General features: G+C 35.6%; 1 protein-coding gene across 2 annotated transcripts in view; it reads right to left on the bottom strand.

Moving 5' to 3' along the window:
* Positions 1-6,641: 6,641 nt before the first annotated feature.
* Positions 6,642-23,030, bottom strand: part of LOC140163985 (monocarboxylate transporter 12-like) — a 42,205-nt gene continuing 25,816 nt past the window's right edge. The window contains exons 1-4 of one of the 2 annotated variants that reach the window (XM_072187271.1): positions 11,421-11,620; positions 10,903-11,043; positions 9,089-9,934; positions 6,644-8,586 (exon numbers count right to left, since the gene is read on the bottom strand). In XM_072187271.1, coding sequence (XP_072043372.1) covers positions 8,432-8,586; positions 9,089-9,934; positions 10,903-11,043; positions 11,421-11,610 — 1,332 coding nt within the window. In that variant the 5' untranslated portion in view covers positions 11,611-11,620 and the 3' untranslated portion in view covers positions 6,644-8,431. Of the gene's footprint in view, positions 8,587-9,088; positions 9,935-10,902; positions 11,044-11,420; positions 11,621-23,030 lie in introns of those variants that run through there. The other variant, XM_072187272.1, reaches the window with a different exon arrangement.

The following is a 23,030-nucleotide window of genomic DNA, read 5'->3' as shown; positions in this document are numbered from 1 at the left end:
ACAAAGTGTTACAGAAAACGTTTAGACGTCGGGTGACATAAATATGTATAAAACATTCAGAAAACAAACTGACTGCAAAACATTCTATCATGTTATTAAGTGTTGACCAAATATCTTGCAAAAATGTTTTCCAAAAAACATTTTGTGATAACATTTTGGCATGTTGTAAAATGTTGTGGAATGTTTTTTCATATAAAACATTTTAAAAATGTTTCATGCTTAACCCGCGTTATTTAAATGTTATTTAAAAAACGCTTTCAACGTTTTGACCAAACCCAAAATGCGTTTATAACAGGTTTTAAAAAATGTTTGGGTTTGCTGGGTAATAGTATCTACCTACGATTACTTCATCAGTGAATGTTATTATATCTACCTAAGATGCCTTCATCAATGAGTGGTATGACTTCATCAATTAGTGCTATCTATCTAAGATGCCTTCATCAATGAGTGGTATCTATCTAAGATGCCTTCATCAATGAGTGGTATCTACCTAAGATCACTTCATCAATGAGTGGTATCTACCTAAGATGCCTTCATCAATGAGTGGTATCTACCTAAGATCACTTCATCAATGAGTGGTATGACTTCATCAATTAGTGCTATCTATCTAAGATGCCTTCATCAATGAGTGGTATCTACCTAAGATGCCTTCATCAATGAGTGGTATCTACCTAAGATGCCTTCATCAATGAATGGTATGACTTCATCAATTAGTGCTATCTATCTAAGATGCCTTCATCAATGAGTGGTATCTACCTAAGATGCCTTCGTCAATGAGTGGTATCTACCTAAGATCACTTCATCAATGAGTGGTATCTACCTAAGATCACTTCATCAATGAGTGGTATCTACCTAAGATGCCTTCATCAATGAGTGGTATCTACCTAAGATGCCTTCATCAATGAGTGGTATCTACCTAAGATGACTTCATCAATGAGTGGTATCTACCTAAGATGCCCTCATCAATGAGTGGTATCTACCTAAGATGACTTCATCAATTAGTTATATCTACCTAAGATTCCTTTATGAATGAGTGCTATCTACCTAAGATGACTTCATCAATGAGTGGTATCTACCTAAGATGCCTTCGTCAATGAGTGGTATCTACCTAAGATCACTTCATCAATGAGTGGTATCTACCTAAGATCACTTCATCAATGAGTGGTATCTACCTAAGATCACTTCATCAATGAGTGGTATCTACCTAAGATGCCTTCGTCAATGAGTGGTATCTACCTAAGATGACTTCATCAATTAGTTATATCTACCTAAGATGCCTTTATGAATGAGTGCTATCTACCTAAGATCACTTCATCAATGAGTGCTATCTACCTAAGATGACTTCATCAATGAGTGGTATCTACCTAAGATGCCTTCATCAATTAGTGGTATCTACCTAAGATGACTTCATCAATGAGTGGTATCTACCTAAGATGACTTCATCAATTAGTGGTATCTACCTAAGATGACTTCATCAATTAGTTATATCTACCTAAGATGCCTTTATGAATGAGTGCTATCTACCTAAGATGACTTCATCAATTAGTGGCATCTACCTAAGATGCCTTCACCAATGAGTGTTATATAGCTAAGATGACTTCATCAATGACCATTTTCGTCAACTGTTGATCCTTTGAAAGTTGTCTCACCTAAGATGTATCTACCTAAGATGCCTTCATCAATTAGTGGTATCTACCTAAGATGACTTCATCAATGAGTGGTATCTACCTAAGATGCCTTCGTCAATGAGTGGTATCTACCTAAGATGACTTCATCAATTAGTTATATCTACCTAAGATGCCTTTATGAATGAGTGCTATCTACCTAAGATCACTTCATCAATGAGTGCTATCTACCTAAGATGACTTCATCAATGAGTGGTATCTACCTAAGATGCCTTCATCAATTAGTGGTATCTACCTAAGATGACTTCATCAATGAGTGGTATCTACCTAAGATGACTTCATCAATGAGTGGTATCTACCTAAGATGCCTTCGTCAATGAGTGGTATCTACCTAAGATCACTTCATCAATGAGTGGTATCTACCTAAGATCACTTCATCAATGAGTGGTATCTACCTAAGATCACTTCATCAATGAGTGGTATCTACCTAAGATGCCTTCGTCAATGAGTGGTATCTACCTAAGATGACTTCATCAATTAGTTATATCTACCTAAGATGCCTTTATGAATGAGTGCTATCTACCTAAGATCACTTCATCAATGAGTGCTATCTACCTAAGATGACTTCATCAATGAGTGGTATCTACCTAAGATGACTTCATCAATTAGTGGTATCTACCTAAGATGACTTCATCAATTAGTTATATCTACCTAAGATGCCTTTATGAATGAGTGCTATCTACCTAAGATGACTTCATCAATTAGTGGCATCTACCTAAGATGCCTTCACCAATGAGTGTTATATAGCTAAGATGACTTCATCAATGACCATTTTCGTCAACTGTTGATCCTTTGAAAGTTGTCTCACCTAAGATGTATCTACCTAAGATGCCTTCATGAATTAGTGGTATCTACCTAAGATGACTTCATCAATGAGTGGTATCTACCTAAGATCACTTCATCAATGAGTGGTATCTACCTAAGATGCCTTCATCAATGAGTGGTATCTACCTAAGATCACTTCATCAATGAGTGGTATGACTTCATCAATTAGTGCTATCTATCTAAGATGCCTTCATCAATGAGTGGTATCTACCTAAGATGCCTTCATCAATGAGTGGTATGACTTCATCAATGAGTGGTATCTATCTAAGATGCCTTCATCAATGAGTGGTATCTACCTAAGATGCCTTCGTCAATGAGTGGTATCTACCTAAGATCACTTCATCAATGAGTGGTATCTACCTAAGATCACTTCATCAATGAGTGGTATCTACCTAAGATGCCTTCATCAATGAGTGGTATCTACCTAAGATGCCTTCATCAATGAGTGGTATCTACCTAAGATGACTTCATCAATGAGTGGTATCTACCTAAGATGCCTTCGTCAATGAGTGGTATCTACCTAAGATGCCTTCATCAATTAGTGGTATCTACCTAAGATGACTTCATCAATGAGTGGTATCTACCTAAGATGCCTTCGTCAATGAGTGGTATCTACCTAAGATGACTTCATCAATTAGTTATATCTACCTAAGATGCCTTTATGAATGAGTGCTATCTACCTAAGATCACTTCATCAATGAGTGCTATCTACCTAAGATCACTTCATCAATGAGTGGTATCTACCTAAGATGCCTTCATCAATTAGTGGTATCTACCTAAGATGACTTCATCAATGAGTGGTATCTACCTAAGATGCCTTCGTCAATGAGTGGTATCTACCTAAGATCACTTCATCAATGAGTGGTATCTACCTAAGATCACTTCATCAATGAGTGGTATCTACCTAAGATCACTTCATCAATGAGTGGTATCTACCTAAGATGCCTTCGTCAATGAGTGGTATCTACCTAAGATGACTTCATCAATTAGTTATATCTACCTAAGATGCCTTTATGAATGAGTGCTATCTACCTAAGATCACTTCATCAATGAGTGCTATCTACCTAAGATGACTTCATCAATGAGTGGTATCTACCTAAGATGCCTTCATCAATTAGTGGTATCTACCTAAGATGACTTCATCAATGAGTGGTATCTACCTAAGATGACTTCATCAATTAGTGGTATCTACCTAAGATGACTTCATCAATTAGTTATATCTACCTAAGATGCCTTTATGAATGAGTGCTATCTACCTAAGATGACTTCATCAATTAGTGGCATCTACCTAAGATGCCTTCACCAATGAGTGTTATATAGCTAAGATGACTTCATCAATGACCATTTTCGTCAACTGTTGATCCTTTGAAAGTTGTCTCACCTAAGTTGTATCTACCTAAGATGCCTTCATCAATTAGTGGTATCTACCTAAGATGACTTCATCAATGAGTGGTATCTACCTAAGATGCCTTCGTCAATGAGTGGTATCTACCTAAGATGACTTCATCAATTAGTTATATCTACCTAAGATGCCTTTATGAATGAGTGCTATCTACCTAAGATCACTTCATCAATGAGTGCTATCTACCTAAGATGACTTCATCAATGAGTGGTATCTACCTAAGATGCCTTCATCAATTAGTGGTATCTACCTAAGATGACTTCATCAATGAGTGGTATCTACCTAAGATGACTTCATCAATGAGTGGTATCTATCTAAGATGCCTTCGTCAATGAGTGGTATCTACCTAAGATCACTTCATCAATGAGTGGTATCTACCTAAGATCACTTCATCAATGAGTGGTATCTACCTAAGATCACTTCATCAATGAGTGGTATCTACCTAAGATGCCTTCGTCAATGAGTGGTATCTACCTAAGATGACTTCATCAATTAGTTATATCTACCTAAGATGCCTTTATGAATGAGTGCTATCTACCTAAGATCACTTCATCAATGAGTGCTATCTACCTAAGATGACTTCATCAATGAGTGGTATCTACCTAAGATGACTTCATCAATTAGTGGTATCTACCTAAGATGACTTCATCAATTAGTTATATCTACCTAAGATGCCTTTATGAATGAGTGCTATCTACCTAAGATGACTTCATCAATTAGTGGCATCTACCTAAGATGCCTTCACCAATGAGTGTTATATAGCTAAGATGACTTCATCAATGACCATTTTCGTCAACTTTTGATCCTTTGAAAGTTGTCTCACCTAAGATGTATCTACCTAAGATGCCTTCATCAATTAGTGGTATCTACCTAAGATGACTTCATCAATGAGTGGTATCTACCTAAGATGCCTTCGTCAATGAGTGGTATCTACCTAAGATGACTTCATCAATTAGTTATATCTACCTAAGATGCCTTTATGAATGAGTGCTATCTACCTAAGATCACTTCATCAATGAGTACTATCTACCTAAGATGACTTCATCAATGAGTGGTATCTACCTAAGATGACTTCATCAATTAGTGGTATCTACCTAAGATGACTTCATCAATTAGTTATATCTACCTAAGATGCCTTTATGAATGAGTGCTATCTACCTAAGATGACTTCATCAATTAGTGGCATCTACCTAAGATGCCTTCACCAATGAGTGTTATATAGCTAAGATGACTTCATCAATGACCATTTTCGTCAACTGTTGATCCTTTGAAAGTTGTCTCACCTAAGATGTATCTACCTAAGATGCCTTCATCAATTAGTGGTATCTACCTAAGATGACTTCATCAATGAGTGGTATCTACCTAAGATGCCTTCGTCAATGAGTGGTATCTACCTAAGATGACTTCATCAATTAGTTATATCTACCTAAGATGCCTTTATGAATGAGTACTATCTACCTAAGATCACTTCATCAATGAGTGCTATCTACCTAAGATGACTTCATCAATGAGTGGTATCTACCTAAGATGCCTTCATCAATTAGTGGTATCTACCTAAGATGACTTCATCAATGAGTGGTATCTACCTAAGATGACTTCATCAATTAGTGGTATCTACCTAAGATGACTTCATCAATTAGTTATATCTACCTAAGATGCCTTTATGAATGAGTGCTATCTACCTAAGATGACTTCATCAATTAGTGGCATCTACCTAAGATGCCTTCACCAATGAGTGTTATATAGCTAAGATGACTTCATCAATGACCATTTTCGTCAACTGTTGATCCTTTGAAAGTTGTCTCACCTAAGATGTATCTACCTAAGATGCCTTCATCAATTAGTGGTATCTACCTAAGATGACTTCATCAATGAGTGGTATCTACCTAAGATGCCTTCGTCAATGAGTGGTATCTACCTAAGATGACTTCATCAATTAGTTATATCTACCTAAGATGCCTTTATGAATGAGTGCTATCTACCTAAGATCACTTCATCAATGAGTGCTATCTACCTACGATGACTTCATCAATGAGTGGTATCTACCTAAGATGCCTTCATCAATTAGTGGTATCTACCTAAGATGACTTCATCAATGAGTGGTATCTACCTAAGATGACTTCATCAATTAGTTATATCTACCTAAGATTCCTTTATGAATGAGTGCTATCTACCTAAGATGACTTCATCAATTAGTGGCATCTACCTAAGATGCCTTCACCAATGAGTGTTATATAGCTAAGATGACTTCATCAATGACCATTTTCGTCAACTGTTGATCCTTTGAAAGTTGTCTCACCCCCCCGAAAAATCACTCATGATGAAAACATCTGAGGTACATAGCATTCGTTAATGGACTCATCTTAAGTAGACAGCACTCATTGTTTAAGTCATGTTTGGTAGATTGCGCTCACTAATGAAGGCAGTCAAGTCATAACAGAACGCTTTATTGATGAAGCCATCTTACGTAGATATTACCCATTGATGAAGTCATTAGATAGCACTCATTAGTGAAGTCATCTTTGGTAGATAACACTCATTCACGAAGTCATTTTAAGTCGATGGCACTCATTAACACAGCACAAAGTTATCTTAGGTATAGATAACACCCATTGGTGAAGACATTCCTGCATACACACTTCACTCATTCATGAAGCCAGTTAGATAGCACTGTTACGAGTCGTACTTGACTCAAGGCCAAAATCACCTTTTACCCGAACTCACACGAATGCACAACACAAATACACTTTTTGTTTAAGCTAACAAAATCTAAGTCTTTAATTGAAAGCAAGTTTTGTTTGGTACAATATATGACAACAAATGCACATATACAATTATCAAATATAATCACTCTTTATCTATTTAGTACTTAGCCAGCACGACTGATGTAATATATCCTTATTCACCGAAAATCAGCGAAGTCCTTTGTACACTTGCATTGATAAATCCTTGCGTATAAAATCCTTATACGAAAATGGTGTTCTCCAAACACGTTTATATCTCCTTGCGCAGTTCTCCTATACTAAACTCCTTGCGCCGTTCTCCTATGCTAAACTCCTTGCGCAGTTCTCCAAATGTAACTCCTTGCGCTGCTTTCTCCAAACTTGGTGCTATTTCCACCTTTCACACAATATCTTCAGGAAGCAGGACTGCGATGCAGTTGTCCCCACTTATTTTGACAGTTGCGTTGACTCAAAACACCAGACTTCAGCAAGTCGACAGAAGAATATATTTTCCTTTCTTGGAAGAAGTACGTTCTTTGACGTATTCTAGATCTTCTCCGACAACACTGGCAAATAGTAGTACTTTGACTACATAAAATATTTCTGGTTTGCAATTTCCATTCTTTGAAGGAATTGGACTGTTAGCATATTAGCTAGCTAGCCCAGATCAACACTATCAACTGTGAATCATTGTTTACATTTTCTTATTATATACCCAGCAGTGGGAAAAACCCCATTCTATTATGGGCCATTTACTACCTTCACACTATGCTCAATCTGGGAAATTCCCAAGTCTTACTTATAACATTAACCTTTCTCATTACATCACTTCCTTAGGGGAATTCCATTACATCACTTTCCCTTTACAACCTCAGGGGTTTCCAAATATTCCAAATTAGATATGATTCAACTTGTTTTGCTCAATTTGAGAGGGGAATTCCCCCAAAATGTCATCACTCATGTAACTTTGTAAACAAAGATAAATCATCAAATTAAATTACTGAGGGCACATCACAGCACCCATTGCCGAAATAATCTTATGGCACTCATTGATGAAGTCATCTTAACTCATGGCTTATAGCCAATAGAGATAGCTGCCTCCCGTGTGGAACATGTTCCCCTCTTGTACTTATTGATGAAGTCATCTATAGGTTGATAGCGCGCACTGACGAAGTTATCTTAGGTACTGCATGTATAGCACTCATTGATGAATTCACCTTGTAGATAACACTAGTCATCGTAGGTAGATCTCTTCAGTCATCGTAGATCATCCATTGATGAAGTCGTCGTAGGTAGATAGCACTCATTAATGAAGTCATTTGTTGAAGTCATCCTTTATCTGAATTTTATATCGCATTTTAATTATGATATTTAGAGTATTATAGTTGGCAAATTCACTGAAATATTCATTTTATTGCTTGAAGTTTTATTTCATGAAATTTTATTTGCATCACTCGAAAATCGAAATAATTATATTCGACATGCCTTAGAGTATCAACGTTATAATTAACAATTGTGATGATTGGCTGGGGTACCAATATATGGATATTTACCTCCAATAGAAATGTATTTAACTTCCGCATTTAGCAATGACTTTCTAAAACGGTCAGTGATTAGATCTTTTCGCACGTGGCTCCGATTATGTTATGATATAGGCCTAGTCTTTAAATTACCATAATGAATACAGTTGAATAGGTGGTTTAGTGGTATGATTCTCGCTTGGAGTGCGGTACCGGGTCCAATTCCCGGTATGGCTGTAGTAAAACCGGCACTTAAAATAACCATGATAACGGTCGTCAATTATTGTCTGCCTTCTCGTATTGTGTTTCTTCCATTTCCCGGCGACGAAGAGTCACATAAGTAGGAAAGAATGCTAACGCTGACAAAGTTGCTAGTCCGCCTAGTACATAGTAGACTGTGGTATAACGTCCAGTTGTGTTGTAAATAATCGCTGGAAGATGGAGAAAAAATTATAAAAGAGATTTTGTTTAATGTTTTATTGCTTTTATTTGAAACATAACAAAATCGTCACTGTCTCGAAGAAGCCTAATGGAGTAGGCTACAGACCGTTGAGTGCATGATTTGAATGTGTTTTTATAAAGAAAGAAAGATATAGCAATTTTTGAGCTACGGATCAGAAAAACCTTCATCTATATAGATCATTTCGCACAATCTTAAAAAGGTCACCATGCCCAAATCCCAATACTAACTGTAATTGCTGGTAATAGAGCGACTCCCTACTACACAAAACATGTTGGCTGCTCCCGTGACCAGAGTTGGCCTGGTCAACAATCTTCCTTTTTATTTTTTGGACAAAACAAATTGGTACGACTTGAGTTGATTTATATAAAGTGAACTCTTTATAGCACTACTTTTGACGTTATACCGGATATCATTAGATAAAATCTCATGATGGTGTCGTTAGCAAAATATAATATAAGATGTAGACCTACCTGATAGCAAGACACCTATACTTTGCCCTCCAGTCGCTGTCAGCATGCTCAATCCAATAGCAGGTGTAACCAAGTCGGGAGTCGAACCCACCACCTCTCTTGGTATAACCATGCTTAAAGGGCTTATAATACCAGATGATATTCCAAATAGCAATGACAAACATACTAGAAATGCGTAATTGTCCAAAATTGGTACCAGGAAGATTTCAATTGAAGACATTACTATGGCCATCATAAAGGAACTAGCCATTGTTAGATATCTTCTGTCTATGAGTATGCCATATCCTATGCGGCCAGCCATGCCGCCAATTCCAAAACATGACATAAGCAACGCAGATTTGTCCTTCTGAATACCGGCGTTTTCGGCGCGAGGAATCAAGAACGTATTTGCACCAAACAACGCCATTGAAAGTATAAATATTGTTAAAATAGTCAATATGAAGTGTGGGTTTATACACAAAGCAGGAATGCCAAACGCATTACCAAGTTTCGCACAAATTGACGGTTTTGTATCACCAAAGTTTCTGCTGTCGTCTGCCAAATGTTGACTTCCGTCGTCTGCTAGATTCTGGTTTCCTTTAAACACGTGTTCCCGGTTTTTATATTGTCTCCTGTTTGGTCTGAAGATAGCAGCGCTTACTAATAAATGCATACTAACAGCACCGAGTATAAAAAATCCTCCACGCCAACCGTAAGTTGAAAATAAGAAGGACAGAAATGGTGGAATTATGAGTTGTCCTGTTGCAATCCCGACACATGATATGGCATTTGCTAAAACAATGCGTTTTTTGAAGTATTCGCCGAGGATCAAAATAGACGGCGCGTATGACATTGATATACCAATCGCTGTAGGAAAAAAAACTTTAAAAAGTTACGTTCTTATTAACGCCATAATGTGTACGACATTTTAAAATAAGTTTCGTAAAAAATTGAAACCTGATTACACCACTTCTAATTTATTAATAATAATAAAAAGAAGAAGACTATAGCACAACTATCTTTGAGCAAACACGGATATCTATGCCCGTGACTTACACTCTAACAGTAGTAACATCTAAGACCCCTTCACCACCTAAACCCACTCTGATACCGCCTAACTCACACTGACACCTCTAAATCAATTTACCATGACACCCATAAACCTAACCTGACAATATCGATACACTTTGGACAAGACTGATTTTATCATTTTTATGCTAATTTGCGTACTCGAAAGGGTCTAATAAAAATAATAAAAACCATAATCAATGCTGCTCGTGAACTTTGCCACATCTTGATACCAATGTCAAAATCGATACACTGTCACTTTGGACAAGATTTGACTATTTTTATGCTAATTTGCTTATAATTTGCAATAACTCAAAGCAGAAGGGTCCAATGAAAAATTAAAGATTATTACAATGTTGCTCTTGAAATTTGCCACATTTTGGTACCAAAGTCGATCGATACACTTTCATGACTTTGGACAATATTTGACCACCTTTATGCTAATTAGCTATTCTGCATATAACTCAAAACAGAATTGTCCAATGAAAACATAAAGATCACACTGAATGATGCTTGTGAAATTTGCCACATTTTGATAACAATGTCGATACATTTTGGACAAGATGATTTGTGTATAATGGGCTATCAAAAGTATCAGTGTATCGACTTAGGACCCCGAAGGAGGATGGGTATGAGGAGGAAGAGGAGGAGAAGAAGGAGGAGGAGGAGGATAAAGGAGTAAGGGAGATTAAAATGAGAGGTTCCAAGAAGAAGGCGACGATGCTGATTTTTATTAATATTATTATTATTAAGGTTATCATACTTACATAACATCACAAAGCTATAATACAGATGTTCTAAAGACTGGACATACGATGATAAGATAATCGCGCTGACTGCTATTGTACCACCAATGATTGCTATTGGTCGGCATCCAAATCGTCCAATCAGTGCAGCAGCTACGGGACCTAAAACGAAAGTGTAAAATTTCCACACGTTTGGCGCAAAATAAATTAACCTTCACTCAAATAATGTGAAACGAAAAATTCCCAATTAAATTGACCACAATTAATGTTTACCAAGAAAATTGTATAATTTACTTCCCAGTTAAAAAGGCCAGGCACGCCACTGAAATCAAGAATATTATGGTAAAGCTGCAAAAAATATTTTACAATAACATTGTGACGACATTTTAAAATCTTTTGTTTTATATACAAAACGTTTAAAACATTTCCATGACCTTTTAAATAACCTGACATTTAAATGTTATTAAAACATTTTACAATTTTTTTTAATGAAACGTTCTAAACACATTGTTTTCTGTGTTTGCTGGGTTCTTACTTACTAAATAATCCAGCAATAATAGGAACAATGCCCAAAACCATGCTCGCTGATCCTATGCTAGTGTTAAAATCATAGGCCCATTCGGAAAACACAATGCTAAGACTCCCGGCCGTACCCATCAAAAGGATCTGGACTAGATGCGAACCCGCCACCACCACATAACCCCAACCGCCTTTGTCAGTGTCTCCCATTTTGTTACGTTCCTGTAATGAATCAAACATTATATGGGTTATTTCATTTAAAAGCCACACGACCCGGAAGATGTTTGAAATATTTTCCAGAGTGTATGAGTTTCAAATGGAAAGAAAATGCAGCTCCATTTGAATTTCTTACACCCTCTGAGAAAGAAGCGAACGTCTGAATCTTGGACAGAGCTGCAGAGGAAGGGCAAGTTTCAAATCGAGTTGGTTGAAATTGAAATCCATACCCTCCCCCCCCCATTCAAGTGTGGGTGTGAAGTGGATTCACCCATTTGAACAAAACTCAATTCACTTAATTTCATACGGTTTTCATAATAGGGCCTAATAAAGACTGCACAAAAAGTAACGCACGCGCCTTTGCGCGAATTTTAATTACACCATTATTTTGTCCAATTACGTTCATTATTATGTCTTGATGAATCCAAGTGTGAGAAAATATTGGATCCAAAACATAATAATGATAAAATTGGATGCTTTACGCCCAATATTTATTGGTCTCGCTATGAGTTTTAAAATATTGAACTCGACTAGGCCTACGTCTCGTCCAATATTTATAAACTCATAGCTCGATCAATAAATATGGGCTCAATCGATCCAATTTTATATTAATATTAACAACCCAGTGTTTTGAAAGAAAAATATAATACCCGAATTTGAAAGTTGCAGCTATATAATTTGTATTGTCTTTTGATTTGAAGTCAGTGTGAAAATAATGGCGGGCTTTACTTCAGTTCACAATACTTGCATTATAACCTTTAATTGCTGTAAACTGCAATTTTTACATTCAGGTAATTTTCTTTAATAGCACTACTGTGTTGTTAATATTGAACGACATTGGACAAATGTTATATCAAAATGCACGTAAATACACCATTCTTACGACAAAATATAGATATATTTATAATGGCTGCGTTACTTTTTGGGAAGACAATTTATATTTTCAACTCATATTTCCTTGCTTTTATCAATATATAATCAATATTATAAGCTCATTTATAAGTGACTGAAAATCTCATGCATGAGTAGGCCTAATGTTTGCCAATATTGTGCTAAAATCAATTCATAAAATGTTTTTTGCAGAATTTTGCCTTGAAACTTTGTCAAAGTGTTTCAGTACTAACCGCCTTCTATTTAGTAAGTTTGCATAATTAATTTACTAATTTCCATAAATGTTAATTTTGAAAGAAAACGATAGAAACGATACATACCCAGAGATACATACCGGTGGTAGGCCTAGTTATTTAAACTGCAAATAAAACTCTCCATATGGGGAACCTGAACTGAACTTGTCATGCTAGTACAGTTTCAGATGGAAATGATAGACTTATCGTCAGAATACTAATAATAATATAATAATATAAATAAATGTCCGATGATAGTTTTTAGTATTTTTGTATCGTGAGAGTGATGCTGTAATTGAAATGATAGACTATTAGAAATGATATGGTCTTGACAGTGATTAGAAGCTAGAGACGTATTTGTATTTGCTCTTATTTTTTACAGTGCAGGATTAATTTTTTTTAAGTACCTCTTTTCTCGCCATCACGCTAGCATGTAGGCCTAACACTCCTGACCATAATTAGGGAGAGGGGTGAAAATCAGGCACATTTGTTCAATGTTATACATGGCAGCAACGACACTAAAAAAAGGTTATACTAGTAAAGAAACCATTATTAGGAATTTTGATGATTTTCTTTGTTGGTCTTTTTCATTTTCACAATTGCAACGACCTTGCGCTGCCATTATTTTTGACTTAAAATCACGTGGGTTTCTTATTTGCAACAACATTACTTCCTTATGAGTTAAGCGCGCTTCAGACTCCGTATTGTACGTACAATATTGTATGTACAATACTTTTCGTGACGTCAAAAAGTATTACACGTGCAATAAATAGTATGTACCGGGAAAATATATATTTTGCTACAATCATTGGTTGCTTAATTGATACGGAGTTGCCAAATTTCTAAGAGTGGTAAATTTAGTGTGTTTTCCTACACGAATAATCTTCCGATTGTACTATTATGTCTTCTTGTATTCAACTGTACTTAATATTAAAAGGCCTATTAATACTACTACTAATAATAATAATATTAAAATTGTAATAATAATATAAATGGCACATTCAGTTTTTATTTATTTATTTATAGATATATTTATTTAGGCCTATTTATTTATTTATTTATTTATTTATATATTTATTTATTTATTTATTTATTTATTTATTTATTTATTGGTTGATTGATTGGTTGATTGATTGATTGATTACTGATTGATTAATTGATTTAGCGATTCATTTATACCGACATTTTGTCATATATTGATTTAGTCAGTTTCTTAAGTATTATTTGTAGGCCTATTTATTCTGGTTTTGATTTGATTGATACCGATATTTTTATTGTTTTTTAAAGTTTTGGCATATAACATTATACATTATAACACGTTGTGTTATGAATTTGCAACAGCTTTTTACATGTTGATATCGTTGAGGCATGTTATGATGGTGTATGTTATAGACCTACTTATGATAATCCCAATACATCCATAAACGTGAAACGAGATTACTTGAAATATATATTTCAGAGTTGAAGGAGTTTCAATTATACGAACATATATCTGAAATATGTCTCTCTGATTGGTTGATTGTCAAGAGGATTACGGCATCCTCAAAGCCTCATGCTGTAATTCTCTAATCGATATCTATTATAGGACCGATCTTTTGAAATCCATACAACCGTGTCAAATGAAATAGTCTCGGATCATAGTTTGTGGACCGATACAACGTTGATACGTCATATTTCGGAATTGTATTAATTAGAATAAGCACAAATCACATTGAACAGGTTGAATGGTGGCAAAAGTAGATAAAATAACTATGGGTCGAATTTACATTAATCAGTGTCCTGGGCCAGGATAACATTTAGGACTCCTTGGCATTCTAAAACAATACTTTGAACCGGAACTTTGAACACCAAAATGTCCTTGCTTTCATTTTCTCATTTAATTTGTTTTAATTGTAATTGATTTCTTTATCCACTGGCTCTGTGGTAAATCCGGTATTGCCAAATATTTATCGTCCATTACCCGTGTTAATCTATGTATTTATTTATTAAAATGCACCATCTATTAAATTCCTGTAATACAACATAGGCCTAGTGTATTTGATAACAAATTTGTTTTTATTTTTGATTGGAATTTGGGTATTTCATATTATATAAAATATGTTTGGGCATGGCGGAATTAGTATATGATTAAAAATAGACATACTCTTAGGCCCCTTTTTTAATGTTTGTACATTATTAATATTAATATTTATGTACAAAATGCAAACGAATGTATATATATTTTATTGTTTTGTAAACATTAAATTTGATGTTTACTCATAATTATGTCTGGAAAGTCAGGGAAAAACTAAGGAGTATCGGTATTTAGTTTCCTGGGAAAGTGGATCAGATGAGCAGTGATTAAAAACATTCACCCTAAATCTTTATTTGAATTTTATTTTTTTATGAATTTATTAGGCCTACTGGTAAAGTGCAGAAAAAACCTCCAAACGCACTGTAGGATTTTTCATCAGCAGCAGTAGAAATTTATCTTGCATAGATTTTCTGGTGTCCTCGCTTGGATTTAGCAAACAATGAACCGTCAGGGTTATAGCGCGTTATTTAATCTGATTCAACTAGTCGTGGCACGTATATTTATTGCACGTGCAATAATTTTTGACGTCACGAAAAGTATTGTACATACAATATTGTACGTACAATATGGAGTCTGAAGCTAGCCTTACTGACTGTACTACTATTATTTCCATGCCACACTGCGCACTAAATAGAGAAAGTACAAGCTAAAATGCAAATCTATTTTTAACCATCTTGAAATAAAACTACCTAACCTTTTATAGATCTGCAAATGTTATCGAATTTACTGGTCAAATGAGTTTCAACAGAAAGTCAAGATCTCGTCTTATATCATTGTTGCGGGTTATCATATTTCTTTTAATATTGATCCCAAAGGAGGACTTTCTTAAGCAGTAGGCCTATGCAGACTTTTTATTATACGTTAAATATTGTATGTAACATATCTACGTTATTTAATCTATTAAATTGCCATCGATAATAAATCGAAAATATATTTCTGCTAAATATTATATGTAACATATTATTATCGATTTTTCGTCATCAAACATTCGTAGATAACGTATGTTACATACACTATTATACGTCTAATACTCGGAGTCTGCATACGACTTTACCTGCACAGGTAGGCCTACTATAAATTATGGCAGTACGGTTAACCTAAAAAAAGCTCATAATATGGCCGTATATATTCAAAATAGGCCTACATTGCACTATAGATATTTTGATTGTGTGATTTGTGTCTAAAATCTAAACTAGCCAATACTGGTATCCCAGCAAACACAAAACGTTTTCGACATCATTCGCAAAAGGTTATAAAAGGTTGTCAGAAAACGTTTAAATGTCGGGTTATATAAAGGGTATATTAAGGGTATAAAACGTTTTCATAACATTAAAAATCATTTTTTGATAATCTACTGCTCAGCAAACAAAAAATGTTTTAGAGAAAACGTTTAAATGTCGGGTTATATAATGGGTATAAAACGTTTTAATAACATTTCAAAAACATTTTTAAAAACTTGATATAAAACATTCTAAACAGAATGTTATTGTGGGGTTGAAAAAATATTTTGCGAAAAAATGTTTGCCCAAAATATTTGCAATAACGTTTTAAAAACGTTTTTATAACCTTTATATAACCCGACATTTAAATGTTATTAAAACGTTTTGAAAAGAACATTTTAAGAACATTTCTGTGTTTGCTGAGTGCAAATATTTTAACATAATGTTATTTAAGTGTTGACAACATATTTGGCAAAAAATGTTTGCAAAAATAGTTTACAATAACATTTTGAAAACATTTTAAAAATATTGTTGTAGTGTGTTTTCATACAAAACGTTTTAAAACGTTTTCATGACCTTTATATAACCCGACATTTTAATGTTATTAAAACGTTTTTATGTAAACCAAAAGACAAAATATAACTTATTAAAAACGTTTTTAAAACGTTTTTGTGTTTGCTGGGATCTTTCTAAATGTAAAAGAGCGAATTTCCACTCTTTCATACAAGGAGTTGAACGAAGGACAACCCGTTTTTGAGTGAAAAACATTCTAAAATGAGTAAATTTACTTCAGGCAATATTCACTCATTTTAAGTGTGACTACTTTTTCCAATCCTTAGTTTTAAAGTTAAATATTTCCACTCAAGACTGAGGGGTTGTCCTCCATTTTGACTCTTTCACTCGTTTTCCCATGCACTTTTTCCACTCGGTGTACATCATAGAGACTAATATCATCCGATTCATGCTAAATCTACATCTATTTTAATTTAGTAAAACGATAATATCTTTTCATTGATAACATAACATAATACTTTATAGAACATAAAAGCGGTAACAAAAGATATTTGTCTTTAAATTTCATCTTTCTTCATAATGCCAAAATACCTGTCTTAAACTTGACCATGCCATCTAAAAGTACAAATTTACATACCTGTGTGCCCAATGGTGACAGTAAAACGACAGTAACATTTAGTTGGTTGCACTCATCAGTAGCTATTAGTATTACGTTCCACAACTAATTTGAGTAACCTTCATTTTTGTGCAGAATTTATTATCAATGACGGGCTCGCTGATTCCACACTATAGGATAGAATAGATCAATAATTACCTATTACCTATTTCGGACAATGGTCGAGGTCCAATGCTCTTTAACCTTTTCCCAATTCAACGCTCCATAATTATGCGAAGAACAACAACAACAGAACTCGAAAAGTTTTATGGGGTAGCTCTTAAATCAGGCTGCTCTGATACTATTCGTTTCTATCATCCATGACTTCTTCAAAATTATATCATCACTTCTCTCATTTCATCACATGATTTCTTTATAAACTCTAAATCTATCACAGACATGCAGGATCATTTCTATCATCTGTGAGTTAAATATTATCAAAACTATCATTTTCCGTCATATCATTTTAAGGGGGTACTACACCCCTCGATAAATGTGTGTATATTTTTGCATTTTTCTCAAAAACTAATAACACACTGGTAACAAAAGTTATGTATATTATACGGGCAAGGAATTCAATTACTACACTGGAATTTCAGTGACCCAAGACAAGCGGTTCGTTATTTATGATAAGAAATAAGGTACCGCTACGATGTACCTCATTTTCTATCATATATACTGAACCGCTTGTCTTGAGTCACTGAAATTTCAGTGTAGTAATTGGATTCCTTGCCACTATAATATACATAACTTTTGTTACCAGTGTCTTATTATTTTTGGAGAAAAATACAAAAATAGTCACAAATTTACCACAGGGGTGTAGTACCCCCTCCTATAAAGCCATCTTTTAATCACATATAATATCACTTGTCTCAATTCTGAAAAATATCATTTTTATCAAAATTAATTGATGATATTTTTGATATTCTGGAAAAGACCAATTAAATCGCTCATTAAATAGCAGTGAGTATGCCTATAAGGGTGCTTTCTCACAGCTCCACTATGAATACAGTCAGAGTCCTAGCTGTGGGACATAAAAATCCGGTCTTTACCCAAAGTTTGACTTTGACTCTGGATGTGTCATGTTGCCAATAAAAGGACCAAAAGTATGAGAAAGTTACAAACAGTTTACGTTTTGGTGATATAACATTCAAAATGTCCAAAAAGGGCATTTTTTCAAAAGCTTGCGCAAGTGCACTTTTATCGAAAAAGGTCCACCTAGACTATAGCATTCATTATGATTATAGGCTATTGATGAAGTCATCTGAGATGAGGTAGATATCACTCACTCATGAAGTCATCTCAGATATAGATAGCACTCCATGATCCCGGGTCCATGATGAAGTCACCTTACGTTATAGATATCACGGTAAAGTCATCTTACGTAGGTAGCTAGCACTCATTGATAAAGCCATCTTTTGTAGATACCACTCGTTCATGAAGTCATCGTAAATGTATGGCACTCATTGACAAAGCACAAAGTCATCTTAAGTAGATAGTACCTATATGATGAAGAACCTATATGATGAAGACATACCAACATGCACACTTTTACACTCATTCATGAAGTCATGCATCTTAGGGAGATATCACCCGTTGATCAAGTTGATGAGGCAATCTTACTTAGATAGCACTTATTGATGAAGTCGTCTAATAGGTAGATAGCAGCCATTGATGAAGTCGTCTAATAGGTAGATAGCACTCATTGATGAAGTCGTCTAATAGGTAGATAGCACTCATTGATGAAGTCGTCTAATAGGTAGATAGCACTCATTGATGAAGTCGTCTAATAGGTAGATAGCACTCATTGATGAAGTCGTCTAATAGGTAGATAGCACTCATTGATGAAGTCGTCTAATAGGTAGATAGCACTCATTGATGAAGTCGTCTAATAGGTAGATAGCACTCATTGATGAAGTCGTCTAATAGGTAGATAGCAGCCATTGATGAAGTCGTCTAATAGGTAGATAGCACTCATTGATGAAGTCGTCTAATAGGTAGATAGCACTCATTGATGAAGTCGTCTAATAGGTAGATAGCACTTATTGATGAAGTCGTCTAATAGGTAGATAGCACTCATTGATGAAGTCGTCTAATAGGTAGATAGCACTCATTGATGAAGTCGTCTAATAGGTAGATAGCACTCATTGATGAAGTCGTCTAATAGGTAGATAGCACTCATTGATGAAGTCGTCTAATAGGTAGATAGCAGCCATTGATGAAGTCGTCTAATAGGTAGATAGCACTCATTGATGAAGTCGTCTAATAGGTAGATAGCACTCATTGATGAAGTCGTCTAATAGGTAGATAGCACTTATTGATGAAGTCGTCTAATAGGTAGATAGCACTTATTGATGAAGTCGTCTAATAGGTAGATAGCACTTATTGATGAAGTCGTCTAATAGGTAGATAGCACTCATTGATGAAGTCGTCTAATAGGTAGATAGCACTCATTGATGAAGTCATCTTAGGTAGATTGCACCCATTGATGAAGTCATCTTAGGTAGATTGCACCCATTGATGAAGTCAACTTAGGTAGATTGCACTCATTGGTGTCATCTTAGGTAGATTGCACCCATTGATGAAGGTATCTTAGCTAGATTGCACCCATTGATGAAGTCATCTTAGGTAGATGGCAGCCATTGATGAAGTCATCTTAGGTACTAGATTGCACCCATTGATGAAGTCATCTTAGGTAGATTGCACCCATTGATGAAGTCAACTTAGGTAGATTGCAGCCATTGATGAAGGTATCTTAGCTAGATTGCACCCATTGATGAAGTCATCTTAGGTAGATGGCAGCCATTGATGAAGTCATCTTAGGTATAGATAGCACCCATTGATGAAGTCGTCTTAGGTAGATATAACTCATTGATGAAGTCATCTGTCATCTTAGGTAGATTGCACCCATTGATGAAGTCATCTTAGGTAGATTGCACCCATTGATGAAGTCAACTTAGGTAGATTGCACTCATTGGTGTCATCTTAGGTAGATTGCAGCCATTGATGAAGGTATCTTAGCTAGATTGCACCCATTGATGAAGTCATCTTAGGTAGATTGCAGCCATTGATGAAGTCATCTTAGGTAGATTTCACCCATTGATGAAGTCATCTTAGGTACTAGATTGAGCTCATTGATGATTTCACCTTAGGTAGATTGCACCCATTGATGAAGTCATCTTAGGTAGATTGCACCCATTCATTAAGTCAACTTAGGTAGATTGCACTCATTGATGTCATCTTAGGTAGATTGCAGCCATTGATGAAGTTATCTTAGTTAGATTGCACCCATTGATGAAGTCATCTTAGGTAGATTGCAGCCATTGATGAAGTCATCTTAGGTAGATTTCACCCATTGATGAAGTCATCTTAGGTAGATTGCACTCATTGATGTCATCTTAGGTAGATTGCAGCCATTGATGAAGTTATCTTAGTTAGATTTCACCCATTGATGAAGTCATCTTAGGTAGATTGCACTCATTGATGTCATCTTAGGTAGATTGCAGCCATTGATGAAGTTATCTTAGCTAGATTGCAACCATTGATGAAGTCATCTTAGGTAGATTGCACTCATTGATGTCATCTTAGGTAGATTGCAGCCATTGATGAAGTCATCTTAGGTAGATTGCACCCATTCATGAAGTCAACTTAGGTAGATTGCAGCCATTGATGAAGTCATCTTAGGTAGATTGCAGCCATTGATGAAGTCATCTTAGGTAGATTTCACCCATTGATGAAGTCATCTTAGGTAGATTGCACTCATTGATGTCATCTTAGGTAGATTGCAGCCATTGATGAAGTCATCTTAGGTAGATTGCACCCATTCATTAAGTCATCTTAGGTAGATTGCACTCATTGATGTCATCTTAGGTAGATTGCAGCCATTGATGAAGTTATCTTAGCTAGATTGCAACCATTGATGAAGTCATCTTAGGTAGATTGCACTCATTGATGTCATCTTAGGTAGATTGCAGCCATTGATGAAGTCATCTTAGGTAGATTGCACCCATTCATGAAGTCAACTTAGGTAGATTGCAGCCATTGATGAAGTCATCTTAGGTAGATTGCAGCCATTGATGAAGTCATCTTAGGTAGATTTCACCCATTGATGAAGTCATCTTAGGTAGATTGCACTCATTGATGTCATCTTAGGTAGATTGCAGCCATTGATGAAGTCATCTTAGGTAGATTGCACCCATTCATGAAGTCAACTTAGGTAGATTGCAGCCATTGATGAAGTCATCTTAGGTAGATTTCACCCATTGATGAAGTCATCTTAGGTAGATTGCACTCATTGATGTCATCTTAGGTAGATTGCAGCCATTGATGAAGTCATCTTAGGTAGATTGCACCCATTCATGAAGTCAACTTAGGTAGATTGCAGCCATTGATGAAGTCATCTTAGGTAGATTGCAACCATTGATGAAGTCATCTTAGGTAGATTGCACTCATTGATGTCATCTTAGGTAGATTGCAGCCATTGATGAAGTCATCTTAGGTAGATTGCACCCATTGATGAAGTCATCTTAGGTAGATTGCACTCATTGATGTCATCTTAGGTAGATTGCAGCCATTGATGAAGTTATCTTAGCTAGATTGCACCCATTGATGAAGTCATCTTAGGTAGATTGCACCCATTGATGAAGTCATCTTAGGTAGATTGCACTCATTGATGTCATCTTAGGTAGATTGCAGCCATTGATGAAGTTATCTTAGCTAGATTGCACCCATTGATGAAGTTATCTTAGCTAGATTGCACCCATTGATGAAGTCATCTTAGGTAGATTGCACCCATTGATGATGTCATCTTAGGTAGATTGCATCCATTGATGAAGTCATCTTAGGTAGATTGCACCTATTGATGAAGTCATCTTAGGTAGATTGCACCCATTCATTAAGTCAACTTAGGTAGATTGCACTCATTGATGTCATCTTAGGTAGATTTCACCCATTGATGAAGTTATCTTAGCTAGATTGCACCCATTGATGAAGTCATCTTAGGTAGATTGCACTCATTGATGTCATCTTAGGTAGATTGCAGCCATTGATGAAGTTATCTTAGTTAGATTGCACCCATTGATGAAGTCATCTTAGGTAGATTGCAGCCATTGATGAAGTCATCTTAGGTAGATTTCACCCATTGATGAAGTCATCTTAGGTAGATTGCACTCATTGATGTCATCTTAGGTAGATTGCAGCCATTGATGAAGTCATCTTAGGTAGATTGCACCCATTCATGAAGTCAACCTAGGTAGATTGCAGCCATTGATGAAGTCATCTTAGGTAGATGGCGCTCATTGATGATTTCACCTTAGGTAGATTGCACCCATTGATGAAGTCATCTTAGGTAGATTGCACCCATTCATTAAGTCAACTTAGGTAGATTGCACTCATTGATGTCATCTTAGGTAGATTGCAGCCATTGATGAAGTCATCTTAGGTAGATTGCAACCATTCATGAAGTCAACTTAGGTAGATTGCACTCATTGATGTCATCTTAGGTAGATTGCAACCATTCATGAAGTCATCTTAGGTAGATTGCACCCATTCATGAAGTCAACTTAGGTAGATTGCAGCCATTGATGAAGTCATCTTAGGTAGATGGCGCTCATTGATGATTTCACCTTAGGTAGATTGCACCCATTGATGAAGTCATCTTAGGTAGATTGCACCCATTCATTAAGTCAACTTAGGTAGATTGCACTCATTGATGTCATCTTAGGTAGATTGCAGCCATTGATGAAGTCATCTTAGGTAGATTGCAACCATTCATGAAGTCAACTTAGGTAGATTGCACTCATTGATGTCATCTTAGGTAGATTGCAGCC

This window comes from Amphiura filiformis, chromosome 11 (genome assembly GCF_039555335.1).
Source record: "Amphiura filiformis chromosome 11, Afil_fr2py, whole genome shotgun sequence".
Lineage (NCBI taxonomy): Eukaryota > Metazoa > Echinodermata > Ophiuroidea > Amphilepidida > Amphiuridae > Amphiura > Amphiura filiformis.
Note: the sequence above shows the minus strand (reverse complement) of the source record. Positions and strands in the feature narration are given on the sequence as shown.